The sequence below is a fragment of the Telopea speciosissima genome, chromosome 5, assembly GCF_018873765.1.
Source record: "Telopea speciosissima isolate NSW1024214 ecotype Mountain lineage chromosome 5, Tspe_v1, whole genome shotgun sequence".
NCBI lineage: Eukaryota > Viridiplantae > Streptophyta > Magnoliopsida > Proteales > Proteaceae > Telopea > Telopea speciosissima.
This window is the reverse complement of record NC_057920.1, coordinates 58,079,944-58,096,287: the sequence shown is the minus strand read 5'-3', so window position 1 is coordinate 58,096,287 and position 16,344 is coordinate 58,079,944. Positions and strand designations below refer to the sequence as shown.

General features: G+C 40.3%; 1 protein-coding gene across 2 annotated transcripts in view; it reads right to left on the bottom strand.

Moving 5' to 3' along the window:
- Positions 1-2,940: 2,940 nt before the first annotated feature.
- The window catches only part of LOC122661870 (RNA-binding protein Musashi homolog 2), a 31,036-nt gene continuing 17,632 nt past the window's right edge, over positions 2,941-16,344 (bottom strand). The window contains exons 9-14 of one of the 2 annotated variants that reach the window (XM_043857378.1): positions 8,999-9,075; positions 8,668-8,812; positions 8,073-8,200; positions 7,869-7,973; positions 5,578-5,718; positions 2,941-3,009 (exon numbers count right to left, since the gene is read on the bottom strand). In XM_043857378.1, the coding sequence (XP_043713313.1) occupies positions 2,944-3,009; positions 5,578-5,718; positions 7,869-7,973; positions 8,073-8,200; positions 8,668-8,812; positions 8,999-9,075 (662 nt within the window). In that variant the 3' untranslated portion in view covers positions 2,941-2,943. The remainder of the gene's footprint in view (positions 3,010-5,577; positions 5,719-7,868; positions 7,974-8,072; positions 8,201-8,667; positions 8,813-8,998; positions 9,076-16,344) is intronic. The other variant, XM_043857379.1, reaches the window with a different exon arrangement.

The window sequence follows — 16,344 nt, the reverse complement described above, 5'->3', positions numbered from 1 at the left end:
AAATAGAAAATGAAAAATTAAGGACAGAGAGAGAAAAATAGGATAAAAAAATAGAGAGGGTTTCTTTACCGAACAATTTCTTTACCGAAGAAGCCCAACGACGTCTTGGCTCTATCTTATCTCTTTACAAATATTTTAAGAAGGATCGAGTTTCCCTTTATCCACCGTGAATGGGATTTCATTCACCATGAGGTAGGAGAGGGTGGGAAAGAGTATCGGAAGAATATTTTGGAACATACAAAAATCCTAGGAGGGATTTGTGAACCCCGAGAGGATGGGTAAATCGTCCACTATAGGTGGAGGGAAACTTTGTCCCTTTATAAATTCAAAAGTATTTCTTCTATTCGAGAAAACCAACTATAAATCTATAACTACTACTTAATTACTCCAATCTCTCACATAATTCCTCCAAGTTCTCTACCTACACATGTTAGTAATCCCAACTGTCATCTTCCAAAAGGCTATTTTATCATCAAAACATGAGGTATGGACACTATGGTTCAACAATGAGGAACTATACTCCTTACACTTTCATTATGGCAATGAAATGTCACTCAAAACTTCTGGCAATATATCATGATCTTAACCTTTACAAAGGCATCAAATTGGCTAAGATAGCCCTAAAGATATCACAGTTATTGTTTGTTGACGACACTTTCATCCTCTGCATAGAAAATATAGAAGATAATTTACCATCCATGTTGTCCTCGATCTGTTTGAAGATTTGTCGGGACAAAAAATAAACCTTAATACAAGTAGAATCCACTTCAGTAAAAAAAAACACCTACCTTTGACCGATCAACCATTTGTCGAACATTAGGGGTAAAGAAATGAATAAAGAGTCCATATATCTCAAAAGCTAACCACCTTATACCAAGGGTGAAATGCTTGGTCCTTAAGGGCATAATACATCGGGTTAGGATTGAGCTATCACTCTTGAATTAGGCTGGGGTTACCGGTTAATCCATCTTCCCTTTGGGCTCGTGTTTTAATAGGTAAGGATTTCAAAACCAATGGCCTTTTAGACCCATCTATGGAGCTCAAAAAAGGATCTTGGATTTGGAATAATATCCTGCAAATTCTGCCCTCTTTGAGACATGATGTGAAGGAAGAATGGAGGCGGCAGAAATGTGTACATTTGAAAAGACCCTTGGATCACTAGAATACAAGGTTTCAGGTTCCCCTCAACAGTAGAAATCCATCCTCTTCTCTCAAAGGTCCATGGACTTACTCAAAATAGGAACTGGAACCACAACCTTTTTATGTGCCCTCAGAGATCACTATATAGATCGCAAAGATAGCACTAAGCTTAGCACCTTTCCATGACCAATGCAATTTCCTTCCATCAAACAAGGTATTCTTACAACCAAATCCATAAGCTTTTGACCTCACTCGCCTAGCTTTAACAACTAGGCTGAGTGCTTAACAGAAGAAAGCTACACCCAAAATTCAAAAATTTTGAATGGAAAATTCTACTTAGAGGTGACCTTGGTATAGATTCTAGATGTGTCTTTTGTAAGTCAAGAGGTTGAAACAAATTGGAATGTGTTGCTATCTTTAGCTTCTCCGAAAGGATCAATGGAGCCGTGCCAATGAAAAGCAGCAGTGTAGTGGCTTAGACAGTATGAACGTTTTTCCATTTTGTAAGATAGTTACATGGCTTTAAAACAATTTCGTTGGGGGCAAGGAACCTCTTTTAAATAACTTACAACTTGACCACGAAGGCCAGAACTCAGACGACTTGAGGCCACCTTACTGAGGACCTCAATCATCCATCATTCCCCAGTTGCTGATTGAATTGCAAGGGTTTTCTTCCCCGCGACCAGGCAAGCATCTCTGTACAATTTCAACTTAAAATGCAGAGAAAGTAGCTAAAATTATTTTTTTTAAATATTGTTTATACTTTTATTTATCTTCATATTATGATATTTTAATAATTTTACTAAAACTTTGAATTTGGCCATTCAGATGTGTCGGATCCTCTTATCACATGTACAAACTCATGTACCCTAAAATGGTAAATAATGAAGCATTATTATAATTTAAAAGTTTCTTTTTCTCATTAAAAAAATACCCACTTTTTATACACGGCCATGTACGTATCATGCCTTACAACCGTTGGATGGAGGTGAAGGGCAGAAGTATAATTACACATTCCCTCTCCCCATCCAACTGTTAAATGACAGAAGTATAATTATACATTCCCTCTCTCAATCCAACTGTTAAAAGGCACGGCAGTGTAAAACCTTGCATAAAACCCTTTAAAAATCATCTTTAATTTAAAAATCCGTACCTGTAGAACCATCTACCACTAGTTTTGCATCAACCATATGCGTAACAGAATCTTCAAAATCCTTGGAACACAATAAACCAGTTTCAGCCACTGATGGTTTGCCATAAACTAGCACCTTACCTTACCTTCAATGAATGCTACTGACAGAAAAAGATCAAACCTTCCGAATTGTACAGTGAGATATGCTGGAACCCCTCTTCCTAATTGTATCCTACTACATCTATTTTTTGGGTTTTTTTTTTTTTTTTTTGGGGGGGAGGAGAGGGTAACTCTATCCAACTAAATTTACCACAACAAACTAATAGACCTGATTAAGGAACCCCAAGATCTCATGCAAAGTACAAAACCAGCAAGTCATAGTCGATTGGATAAACAGGTAAGGAATGGTGGCATCAGGCATGTCAGGTTATAGTGCACAAGCCTCTACCTGAAACTCTATTAGCATTATGAGTATCAAAAGAGTGACAAATTCCACTTTTTTAATGTAAAATCTCCAAGCTACAATCCACATGATTCACAGAAATTTACTTACGACTAAAAATAAGCCAAATAGTTTTTTACTATAAATAAAAGCTACAGATAGAAATTAGATCTGATCCTGGACCATATCAACCACTGAAATTGGCCAATTGAGAGATAACTTTTCCCATTTAGTATGGCCTGTACCGCAAGTCCATCCTTGAAGGTCTTCCACCTCCTGTGCTGCCATAGCCCCACTATACAGGGGGAAAAAAAAAAAAGAGGGGTGGGGGGGGGGGGGGTGAAGGAAATGTTCAATACAAGATGAAATGGCAAATATATTGTCCCTTCAAAAAAGAAAGTAAAATGACCAATGTTTGCACACGTCACACAGTGATCTGGCTAAGATTCAGCTGCCAGCAGGCTTGCCTTAAACAATGAGACATGCTGCCGCAACAGTTCATACATTCATGAGAAGGGTGGGCAAGTTTCATTCTTTCGACACAGTTCATACATTCAGGTAACTACTTCAATTTTGAAATTTGCTTGACAATACTGCTTATGGTTAAATAGTTCTAGGACTATTTTGAAATACCTCAAAAGTACACATTAAGAATTAAGAGAATTAGTAAGGTTTTATAGAATTTAGGTGTTTCAGTGAAGATGTAAACACAGAACTGGAGGGGGAATAGTAATTATGGGACAATAGTGGGATGAGGCTGAAATTTGCGCTCTGAATTATTTAAATAATGGAAGTTTAAAGAACACAATGCCATCAGGTAAGTTGTAATACATGAAACAACATATACAATACAGGAATAAACAAGTAGAGCATATAAACAAAATATTAATTTACTGAAATGAAGCATTCGGTGTCTGGCACACCAAATTTCATGAGAATGCCGATATCAAATAAGCCTTAAATTTAACAAGAAATGCACCACTCAAGCTAAATTTAACATCATCATGATTCCTTTTGTGAAGCCTGGGTTGGAGTCCGCATGATTATAATTGTTAGAGGGCTTGCAACATGGTTGGAGGTCCATGGACCTCTATACCGTGGGGTTTATAGTCTTGGTTACTTAGTTTAGCTTAGATTTCTATTGTTTCCTGTTTCTGTTGTAATTGGTTCTTAGTTTCCTATTGTATTTAGGTCTTAGGTGAACAAGGTAAGAGTTCTTTTCCTATTGTAATTCTGTTTTACTTCATATATAACGATGCAGGGGCTGGTACGATATACTGGTTCACTAAAGTGCTGATACTATTACAATAATGACAAGTTAAAAAGAACAAAAAACAAGGAATCAAACACAGGATCTAGCCAAGCAAAAACAGGAAAATTATAAGCCTCATGACACAGATCTTGTTAATTCGTATTTGCTGAATATGCCTGAATCTAGTTCGGTACATTCCCAGGAAAAGGGGGAGGGGGGGAGGGAAGAAACATGAAAATTGGGACTAGAAACACAATGGCAGAAAGACCATAGCTGTAATGAAGAAAGGTCGAAGAAATTCTTCTGAAGCTAGTCAGTAAGGTCAGTGGGGAACTCGTATACCAAGCCCATAATGCGGCTAGGGCTAGGCCAATGGAGCCTGTCTAACCCAATGCAGGAGCACCTAGCTGGGATTTCCAGGTGGGCTGGGATATGGTTGAGAAATGCCAACCTAAAGCTGGGTAAGGAAAAGTCAGGGTTAATGCTCGCAGAGGCTCACATTAATATAATACACTATAAAAGCCTACATAAGAGTGCCAAGCATAATGGCCATTATGCTAGCCCTAGCACAACAGACACCTATTTTTGAGCCACAAGGAAGGATAATATACCCAACCTAAAATGATAGAGTGCTGCCTAGAGTCTAGACTGGCCATGTAACCAAAGCCTGTATAGTTCACCTTGTACTAGAATTCTTCCCGTATATTGAGCAGGCAAAAAGTCTTCCCATGAATTGACTTTTCAACTTTTTTTTAACCTTCACTTTTCCACATGGCAAGGTCCGACTTGAAATTTGATGCATGGATAGAAGGTGCCAGGCAAGCAGCCACATGGCATTTGAAAACTGCCAATTGTGCTGGCCTGGCATAACGACCATAATACAACCACCTTCCCTCCTGTATATTATATGTATAAATTGGTATGTAGTTTTGCAACAACGGATTTGGTGTCATTTACATGAAAACATTTTCCTTAGAGATAGTTACTATAAAATTAAGATTTTTTAAACATGTTTACATGTGATTTTAGCCAAAATAGTACATTAAAAATCAGGTTAGCCTGACATCTTCGAGTTACTTGGGCTGAGCTGGGTTGGGGACCTGGGATTAGGGTTTGGGTTGGGTTAGGGCCTTTGGGGTTTACATTCTTGCGCTGGGCTAGGTTTGAATCAAAGCTGGTCCGAGTTACATCCCCACACCTGAGATTTCTGAATAAGGGCAACATCATGTTCAAAAAAAGCTTGTACGACAAGAATTCTCTAATTGCAACCAAAAGGGAGAAGGGGGAAAAACATTAGCATGGTAGAAAAGAAAAAAGAATTGAAGTTCAGTGAGATAACTGACCACCAATGAAATTTCAGGATGAGTATTCAAAAAAATGTGAAATTCAATGAGAGCTAATGGAATTATTCAACTATGAACCAATAAGTTTATGTTTCTTTCCTTCAGAAGCTAATCAACAGCTTTTCTATGCTTCGTTAAAGGGTAAAAACAAGCAGTAATTAAGTGCTGAATTCACTTCTTAATGATTTCTGATGTTTTTCTTCCCCAACACCCAAGCAACAACTAATAAGCTATTATGCAGGCCAAAAAGAGAGTTCAGAGTACTTACATCATCATAATCCAGGCTCCCATACATCCTGCCATATGTACGCATAGGGCCACCGTAGCCCCCATATAGATCAGCACCCTCCATCATGTAACTTCCACTTGGACCAGCTTCATCAAGTGGCGTAGCTGAATCTATGGCAATCTGCATAGCATTACATAAAAAATGATGGGCAGAAAAATTGGAGTAGCTTAGAAATGTTACAAGACGGAAGAGATGCAGTTTAAATGATAGCAATGCATCAGGAACAAGTAACTGATGCTGTTGACACTCAAATGAGCTGACATTTGACCTACAAATGTGGATACTCAATTTGAAGTTACACTGACCTGTTCAGCCTCCAATCAAACGAAAAATTGTTTCACTGATTTTTAGATTAAATGGTAGATATAGAAGAAATAACAAGTACAAGGATGGATAGCCGACAAAGAGGAAGATTGTTTGTAGCAGCATAGGGACAGGAGCCCACTGCTAGCAGGGGTGCTTCAAACATCAACCCCTTTGCTCACACTAAAAATAAACTAGCTACAGCATGCCAACCCAACATAAAATGTTGGTATCAAAATAGACTGAAATTCCTGCAGTCGGAGTCAGATATACAAATAAAGAGGTTACTGATTGTCTCAAGGGTTACTGTCTCTCAGTCAAAAAACTTCTCACCATAATTGTCTCCTATACATAGTAGTCAAGACAACACCTAGGTGTCCAGGCACTTGACATGGAGTTGGGTGGTCTAACACCATTGTGTGTTTTGCAAAAGGCGCACGCCTTGTACCACTAAGCGTCGCGCCTTGGTCCACTGTGGGTATGGGACGGGCGACTTATTGTGTAACATTTTATTTTTATTTTTTATTATGAATTGATTCTGTTTCTATGGCTCCATTCACACTATGTGAAAGAGAATAAGTCTGAAATCCTAAGTGGCACCCTCCCCTTACCGGCGGCACACTTCCATTTCCAGCGAGACCATCACTGGTGGGAGCAGCGCCCTTTCAGGTAAGTTATATATATATATGGGAAAATGTTCTCTGCACTAGGGACGCAAGATGCACCCAGACACATGGGGGTGGGCAAAATGATCGCCCCGGCCCCCTGAATGATCGAAATGACCGCCCCGTCCTGCCCCATGTGTCTGGGCATAGCCTGCTCCAAAGTCAAACTACCATTTTGGGTGTGATTTTTTAAAATCCAAGGGTTCCACTACGTTTAGAAGGCCTAAAATAGGGTGTCCTAGAAGTTTCATGACCAAATTTGGCAAACCAGCCATCGAAACTCAGAAAAAAAATGTTAAAGTTTCGACCAAAAAATTTTGGTTTTGGTCAACCAGGCTCGAAACCAAAACCTAGGTCTATTCCATGGGGGGGGGGGGGGAGGGGAGAAAGGGAGAGGTCATCAAAAAAGTGGAAGACAAAACATACTAAGAGCTGGCAGACAGTTACAATTGGCATTAAATATGGGCAGTTAAGGCCTTGCTTTCAGGCCATTGGCTTCGCCAATGCCTCAAGGCTGCTGAGCAGGCCTTGCCTAACCTTGGCACTATAACAGCTATTAAATATGAAAACTAGACTGACAGTCTAAGAGTGCATTCCCCACCCCCCGATAGGTCACATGTGAAATGTAGTGACCTAAATGAATTGTATGGCCCAGCATATGAGGAGCTTCCTCCCCTTCTTTTTAATGGTATCTGTTATTCTAATTTAAAAGAGTTATTCAAAGAATCCTCAAAGCATTACTTAACACGTGGCAATGCCAAAATGGACCAAAAATTAACACATGACTCGATGATTATGCAAACAATAAATCAAAAATGTAGACTATACAACCAAAGCCTCTGAGGATGCCCTCCTGTACTGTCAGTCTAGGCTCCCTGCTCTAAATATAAAAAACTTTTATACATGTGCCAAGTTTTTTGAACTCTACTCCTACCTCTTGAAACTGCATTTTATTTTTTCATTTTTCCACCTTTGAACTATGGTTGAATGTGTACAGACCTGAATAAAGCAGGATCATGTACAGGTTTAGTCCCTGACAGAAGTAGGTGTTCAGTATCAGATTCACATCAAACATTTACACACAGGCCATTTGCTGACCTAGAACCTGATTTGTCCAAATTTTTGGCAGCCCTAACACAGGTTGAGGAAGATACATTAAAAAATTAGCTAATTATATGCAAATTTTTTTTCTACAGTGCCATTAAGGGATCTCTCTCTTCCCATACCCACCCTGGAAAACTGTATGATGTATACGTCAACATCCTAAAGCAATATATACACAAGTAAGAAGCTAATCTATACCTGCTGACCACAAATCTCATGAGATCTGCGGGATACACGCTCTGCTACACCATCTTCAGCAAACGTTACAAATCCAAAGCCTCTATGTCCAGTTCTCTTTGGGTCCTGCAAGAAGCACAGAATAAGAAACCATGTTTCTCTTGAGTGCTTTGGATCCACTCGACAGTTGTGATGCCAAAATTTGTTTTCTTTCTTTCTTTTTACCTTGGGAACATAAACATCTAAAATACGGCCAAATTTGCCAAAATATTGACGGAGATCTTCAACACTTGCTTCCTGTGGAAGCCTGCCAATAAAAATCTTCTTACCCATTCCTCGAATCGGTTCTGCTCCTACATAGTCAACAGAATAGACATATGTTTAGAAGGTATTCACAAAACTTGCATGCGCCATTTAACACAATTAAAGTCATCATACACAAAGATTTGAGGTAATACGTGTAAAACAAATTAAGTATATTCAGATGATCTATCATGATAGAAAATTTGATTTATTCAAAGAAACAAATTTTTTTTTATTAGATAATGTTGAAGACAAAACCCAAAGCCTACAGGGCCTTGGTAACCCAAATTTGGAGTCTATTTTTTTCTTGTTATACTAACCTTCTTCACTCTCTATTTAATCTATAAAAAGCAAGCTTTTGAAGTAAAAAGAATTTTTTTCTTTATTTCTATTAACAATAACTATTCAATAGAAAGGTGCACGCATGGACCAAAATGCAGTAAGCTGGGTTTCCATTCCCCCTGGATGACAAGATGACAATATGACAAGAAGGTTACAAACTTGCAAAAAAACTTACTTCCATAACCCGAACTCGGATTATCATACAATGTTGGAGCACCTAGTGCGGCATATCTAGTTGCTGCATTAATATAAGCATTGTAAGCACCGTATCCACCCTGTCCACCCTGTGGCAGTCTGGCCGGCCTGAAGTCGTCCTCCTGCTAATGTGATATCACATGTATGAAGTTAGATGACCACAATATGAACCAGAAAAGTAAAATCTCAATGAGAGAAGCAAGAATATGTCTATGGAATTCCAAAATAGTTAGAGGAAACTACAACATATGCTAGATCCACTTTAATGCATTCGGGTGAAGAATAAAGGGGTAATGGTGGTTGAGAGTTGCCTTTGGAGTAGCCCTGTCCACAACAACAGTGGAACCTCCCAACTCATGTGTATCAGACATCAAGTTGTCCACAGAATCTGTGACAGAGAAAAGCAGATATCTTAAGTATCAAAGATTCCAAATATAAACGAACAAGAAATGAAACTACAAATTGTAAACTTTCCCTCAGTCCTGCTTCAGTAGTAGCTGGTTAGCTATGCCACAGCACCAAGATCAAAAATGTCAACAACATGAAATACAAGAGAAAGACCCAGCACATTGTCCCACAATTAAACACAAGAGGATAAAAGTCACCTTAAGCTCTAAATAACAGGGGTCAACACCAAAGGGGTAACATGAAATAGAGAGTAGTGCATCATGGATCCATGGTCATGGCAATTAAGATTATCATCTTATGTTTATTGTGAAATTCTTTACCTTTACCAACAAATCTGCTGTAAGATTACATCAGAGACTAGGAATTACATGACCCTAGATACCATGATATTTTATGCAATGGATATTGGCAAAAAGGAACCAAACTCAAACCAAAACCTGTTTATGATTCTTCCTTTTGGTTGCATCTCTTTGTACCTTCTAAATTATCCACATCCAACGTCACCACCTATTACCAATGTTACTCCTCATTCATCCTCCTCCTCCCCCCCCCCCCAAAACCTTTGGTTTGATTGGGGGTGAGATGGTGGGTGGGGAGCTCAATATAGTGTAGACAGGCCCAGAGTCGAGCTATACAAAAATAGATCTACATTTCTGCTAGTAAAAACGGAAATCCGGTGTCTTTCACTTTCAGCAGAAGTCATCTCTCTAAATTTCTGACTTACTGAACCACCTCTCAAACAGCTCTATCATTTGTCCTTTGAGCTACCTTCGCTTAAAAGTTTTCAAGTGCTCCGTTATTTCTATCCTGCCATATGCTCTACATAACAGCTTCCATTGTAAGCCACCAATGTCTTCTTCCCTTCTTTAAAACTTCTGACCCTTCCAGGTCCATATCAACTACTCTGTACTTTACTGTTTGTCATAAACGACAAAACTCCTCACTCTCCCAACATGAAACCCCAAATTAAGAAAGAAAACAGATAAAGGAGCATGAAGTTAGTAACATTGTCTGCAGCTCTTGACCATAACGGGCAAGCAGTGGGAATACACCGCCCTTCATAAATTAATAATATGACATATGTTGTTATTAGGGGGCTGATTGAAAAACTGTCCTTTATGACATGAAACCACAAACTCAGAAAGCGAACTGAGACCGGACCATGAAGTTAGTAACATTGTCTGCAGCTCTTGAACAAGAATATAACTGGCAGGCATTCTGAATACAACATCTTTTACAAATGAAAAATATGCCATCCTCTTGTTATCAGGTTTTTGATTGGAAAACTGTCCTTTATGACATTCCAAACAAAAAAACTGTCCCCTCATTATTACCCATGTTGCTCTTATATTGCCACAACAACAACCTTTGACCAATTAGCAAATAATCAAATATTTTAAGTCCGCTCGATGCAAACCCGAGAGTGTAAGCAGCTAAGATCAAATCTGGAAGAGGGTTCTTATCGGAATCTGGTTTGAGTGGGTTATGGGTAGGTATGATGGAGGATGGCTGCAGGGAATGGATGATGGAGATGACGAGGATGATAATAGTTGAAGATGAAGATATATAGGTGGCAGCCTACAGTCCCACTAGTTGCCCAACTGTCGGAGTCCCACCTTGATCCCACTTGAGTCCCACAAGCAAAAGTTCTCAAAGAGAGCAATTTGTTTTCAATTCATGGGTGCCAAGAGAGGCTCCCACGGTTTCCCTTTATATAACCCAAGTGTGGAGGGTAAATGCCTCTTGAAACCACAAATTACATTAAAGTGAATTTTGGGATTCCAAAACAAAAGTAATTCCCAAGAAGTCAAATTGAAATGACCTAAGCCACAATTAAAACTTAGCACTAGACTCTAGACTACTACTTTGGAAACTGAAAAAGATTAACTCATAGTCCTAGGAATAAGATGAGGCTCACAATAATGCCTTGGAATACAAAAAGATAAGTACTAAAACCTAGGAGATACAGCAGTGGCTATTAGACTTCTACCTAGAAACATGAAAGGACTCTTAAATAAGCCTAGGAAATATGAAAAGACTCTTTGAACTTCATAACTACATAACAGAATTTGTTGAAGCTGTTGCCATGTGGACCCCGCTTCCAAAGAGCACGCAAGAGCTAGGCCTTGGGCTGGGCCAGCAGTACGATGATTCCCTGCATCAATTATCCCTTTGCTAGGAAAACTCGACCTCGAGTTTTATAGAGATAAGGAATAATCTTCATGTGATGAATGTCCAACTTCAGTCCATAATAAAATTCTAGTATAACATAGGGAATGAAGTCTGTGAGATGTGGTCCTTTATTCTCGGAGAACTTTGGTGGAATCACAAACTCTATATGCTCGACATCTGGATCAATCCCAGCGGTGAAGGGTGTTTCCAAAGAGTCCTCTGAAATTTTTGTGTCCACCTCCAACTCAACTGTATTGTCGAGTTCCTGAATCACAACATCACCGTCCACTGTTTCAACCTCTTCAGTGTAGGCCTCTACAGTAGAATCTTCAAATACCGTCTCTTCCTTATCATTGCCGTGATGGATTTTCTTCCTTGGCTTCAGGCTCCCCTTCACAACATCATCGTCCACTATTCAAGACCTTTAATGAATCAACAATCTGTTGTAATATACCAGAATTATTCTCACTTCCGGCCATGCTCTAATACCAAAAATGCTGCAAACCCAAGAGGGTAAGCAAGCCAAGGTCGAATCTGGAAGAGGGTTATGATCTGAATCTGGTTTGAGTGGGTTATAGGTAGGTATGATGGAGGTTGGAGGATGGCTGCAGGGATTGGATGATGGAGATGATGAGGATGATGATAGTAGAAGATGAAGATATATAGGTGGCAGCCTACCATAGTTATCAAAGCATCGCCACGGCGTCCATGCGGAAATTATGGAGTCAAAGCGATTGGTGCCTTGGTGTCAAGGTGCTGTATTATTTTTTATTATTATTTTAAATCTTTTATTCTATTTGTTATTGTTAACAGCCTTAGGAATGAGTGCTTGAATGATCAAAACCGATCACCCAGACCCTTTATTTATATTGAATTGAATTACAACTGATCAAAGTACAAATAGGAATGCTGCCTCAGTCCTAATCCTAATAGGAATTCCTAATACAACTAGGAATACCAAAATAGGACTCGGCTGAGGGAAAAACAATAAAAAGGAGAAAAATAGAAGAAAAAGAATCACAATCTGACTAGGACTAATCATAACCTGACTAGGACTAATTATCCCAATCGGGTAAGTAGCCTATTTCAACACTCCCCCTCAAGTTGGAGCAAAGATGTCGATCATGCCCAACTTGACTAGATTGGGATGAAACAATTTCCCAGACAATCCCTAGTGAAGATATCAGCAAGTTGACCAGCAGATGTCACAAAGGGAATACAAATCAGCCCATCTTCTAACTTTTCTTTGATGAAATGCCTATCCACCTCAACATGCTTGGTACGATCATGCGGTACTGGGTTGTGTGCTTTGCTGATCGCAGCCTTATTGTCGCAGTACAACATCATAGGAAGACGAATAGGAACACCAAGATCTTGTAGCAAACCTTTAAGCCAGAGTAACTCACAAATACCTAGTGTCATAGCCCGAAACTCAGCCTCAGCACTAGAACGAGAAACCACATTTTGCTTCTTGCTACGACATATAACAAGATTTCCACCTACAAAAGAGCAATACCCCAGAAATAGACTTGCGATCCGCATAACCAGCCCAATCAGCATCAGTGTATGCTTCTATCCGTAGGTGACCATGTGCAGACAAAAGAATTCTTTTTTCAGGAGCGGACTTCAAATAGTGCAAGATACGAAGGACAGCCCCCATATGAGAGGAGTAGGGATCATACATAAACTGGCTCACAGTACTCACAGCAACAGCAATGTCAAGACGAGTGTGTGAGAGCTAAATCAGCTTCCCCACAAGTCTTTGGTACTGGCCTTTATCAACAAGCTCACCCTCTTTTTCCTTGAGTCGAACAGTAGGGTCCATAGGAATATCTGAAGGATGGCAGCCTAACAACCCGGTTTCAGCCAATAAATCTAGGACATACTTCCTTTGGGAGAGAAAAATGCCTTTAGCAGATCTGGCCACTTCAATCCCAAGAAAGTACCGTAGTTTCCCTAGATCTTTAATCTCAAGTTCTTGTCCAAGGAAGGTCTTCAACTGTCTGATCTCATCACCATCATTGCCAATAACCACTATGTCATCAACGTAGACTATAAGAACAGTGAGTTTTTCACCAGTCCTCTTTATAAAGAGTGTATGATCAGCATTACTCTGCTTATAGCCCACAGAAATCATGGCCTTGTGGAACCGGCCAAACCATGCTCGCGGTGACTGCTTCAGCCCATATAGTGCACGCCTCAGCCTACACACTTTCCTTGATTTTTGTCGCAAGAGAACCCTGGTGGAATGTCCATATACACCTCCTCATCTAGTGCTCCATTTAGGAAAGCATTTTTTACATCTAGCTGCTGCAAATCCCATCCAAGGTTGACTGCACAAGATAATAACACACGAACAGTATTTAACTTCGCAACAGGTGCAAAAGTTTCCTGGTAATCAATGCCGTATGTCTGAGTGAACTCCTTGGCCACGAGTTGTGCCTTATACCTATCCACAGTGCCATCCACCTTCTGTTTCACCACAAACACCCATTTACATCTTCTCAGGTGGAAGAACCACAAGCTCCCATGTGTTATTTTTCTTCAAGGCTTCCATTTCTTCCATCATAGCTGCCTTCCATTTTCCATATGATAAAGCTTCCAGCCAATTGTTAGGAATACGAACAGAGGAAAGGGAGGAAATAAACGCACGAAAGGATGGGGAAAGGGAATCATAAGAAACAACATGAGATATGGGATGTTGAGTGCAAGTTCTGACACCTTTGCGAAGAGCAATAGGTAATTCAGGAGAAGGAACATTACCAGGTGGAGAGGCAGGTTCTGGATCCGGGTTCGGCAATTGGATGGGTATCGGAGCAACAGTTGATTGAACTTGCTTATGTTTTCTTGCATAGGTCTTCACAGTACTGTCATCAATCCTCCTCTGAAATTCACTAACAGTCCTCTGGATAGGAGTCTGAACAGGGTTAGATTGCTCTCCCTGAATAGAAATAGCCTCCCTCTGTATAGGAACCTCTCCCCCTGACTCAGGGGGAGTACTAGGGGCAGGCCGAACAGGTTCAGACTCGTGGTAAACAGACGGAAGTGGAGGTAGAGAGTCAATAGTCAGCACATCTTCACTAACACTCTCCCCCTGAAGAGGTGGGGACATATAATATGGAACATTTTCATGAAAGACAACATCCATGCTGACAAAAGTCCTACGGGATGGAGGGTAATAACATTTGTACCCCTTCTGTGTAGCAGAGTAACCCAAGAAAATGCAACGGAGACTACGTGGGTTAAGTTTACCAGGGGACCTTGTATCCCTGGCATAACAAACGCAGACAAACACCTTAGGTAGGACTATAAAGGAAGAAGAGCCAAGTAATAGCTCAATAGGGGCTTTGGAAAGAAGAACCCGACTGGGCAGCCTATTAATTAAATAGGCTGCAGTAAGGACAGCATCCCCCCAATAAAGGGAAGGAACATTGCGAGCAAACATAAGAGCCCTGGAGGTGGCGGTTTTTTCTCTCAACTACACCATTTTGGGCTGGAGTGTCGACACAGCTGGTCTGATGGAGGATTCCATGGGCAGCAAGGTATTTTTGGAACTGACCTTCCATATACTCTTTCCCATTGTCACTCCTCAAAATTTTAAGAGTGGCATTAAATTGGGTCTTAACCAATTAATGAAAATGCTGAAAACATGAAAAACCTTCATTTTTTGTGTGCATAAGGTATACCTAAGTGAACCTAGAATAGCAGTAAATGAAAGTGACATACCACCGATGGCCAGTCAGGGAAGCTTTCCTACTAGGCCCCCACACATCAGTATGAATAACATGAAATAAGGAAGAGGATCTTTTATTAGAAATAGGATAAGTTGAACGTGTTTGTTTAGCCAAGACACAAGGCTCACAAAAAAAATCTTCCTTATTACAGTCTTTAACTAATGCTGGAAATAAATTTGATAAAGTACCTAAGGGGGGATGGCCTAATCTAGAGTGCCATTTATGTAATTCAAAAGAGAAAGATGCCGAAGGTAAAGCCTGAGTAGGTGTAGGATCGCCATCAAGCAGGTACAATCCGCCATGCACTTTACCCGATCCAATCGTCTTCCCCGAGTCCAGTTCCTGAAAAACACAGTGAGTGGGAAAAAATGTCACTTTACAATTCAGGGATTTAGTGATACTGTTAATGGAAAGAAGGTTCGTTGTAAATTTGGGAATATGCAACACAGATGACAGTGTAAGGGAAGGAGAACAACCAATGGATCCTTTCCCTGAGATGGAGGAGAGGGACCCATCAGCAATTTTGACTTTATCCTTACCAGAAGCAGGAGAATATGTATTAAAAAGGCTGAAAGAACCTGTCATGTGATCAGTAGCACCGGAGTCTATGATCCATGGAGTGGACACTACTGATGTACAATGACCAACAAAGGAAATACCTGTACGGGCAAAGAAGGAACCTGAATTGGCAGCAGACGTACTAGAGGCAGCAGATGTGTTCAACATATGACGTAGAGCCTGGAGTTCTTCCTGGGAGAAACCGATGTCAGCAGTGGGAGTTGGAGCTACACTTTCAGTGTGATTGGCTTTGTTTTTAGACTTAGCACGACCATGTTTGGCCTCAAAATCAGCTGGCTTCCCATGTAATTTCCAACACTGAGCCTTAGTGTGATATGGTTTGTGACAATGCTCACACTTAACAGGCTCTTTGGTAGTAATAGTAGAAGCAGCAACATTGTCAGAAGAAGCAACAGGAGTAGAGCCAGCAATCTGTAAGGCTGATCTCTCAACTTTGGGAGTAATCATCATGGCTGCCCTTCGTATCTCTTCATTGTGAACATAAGAAAAGGTCTCCTCTAGAGTGGGGAAAGGAACCCGACCAAGGACTTGCACCGGAATAGGGTCATAGTCATCATTGAGGCCAGCCAGGAAATCATAGACCCGGAACTGATCTACATAGGTGTGGTAGGTAGTAATATCAGCAGCAGTAGTAGGCTCAACCGAGCATAGTGATCCAATTGCTGCCATAAACACTTGAGGGCAGCATAGTATTTGGTGACAGACATCTCCTTCTAAGCAGTGTTTGAGAGTATCTTCTTGATTCCATAAACCAAAGCACCACT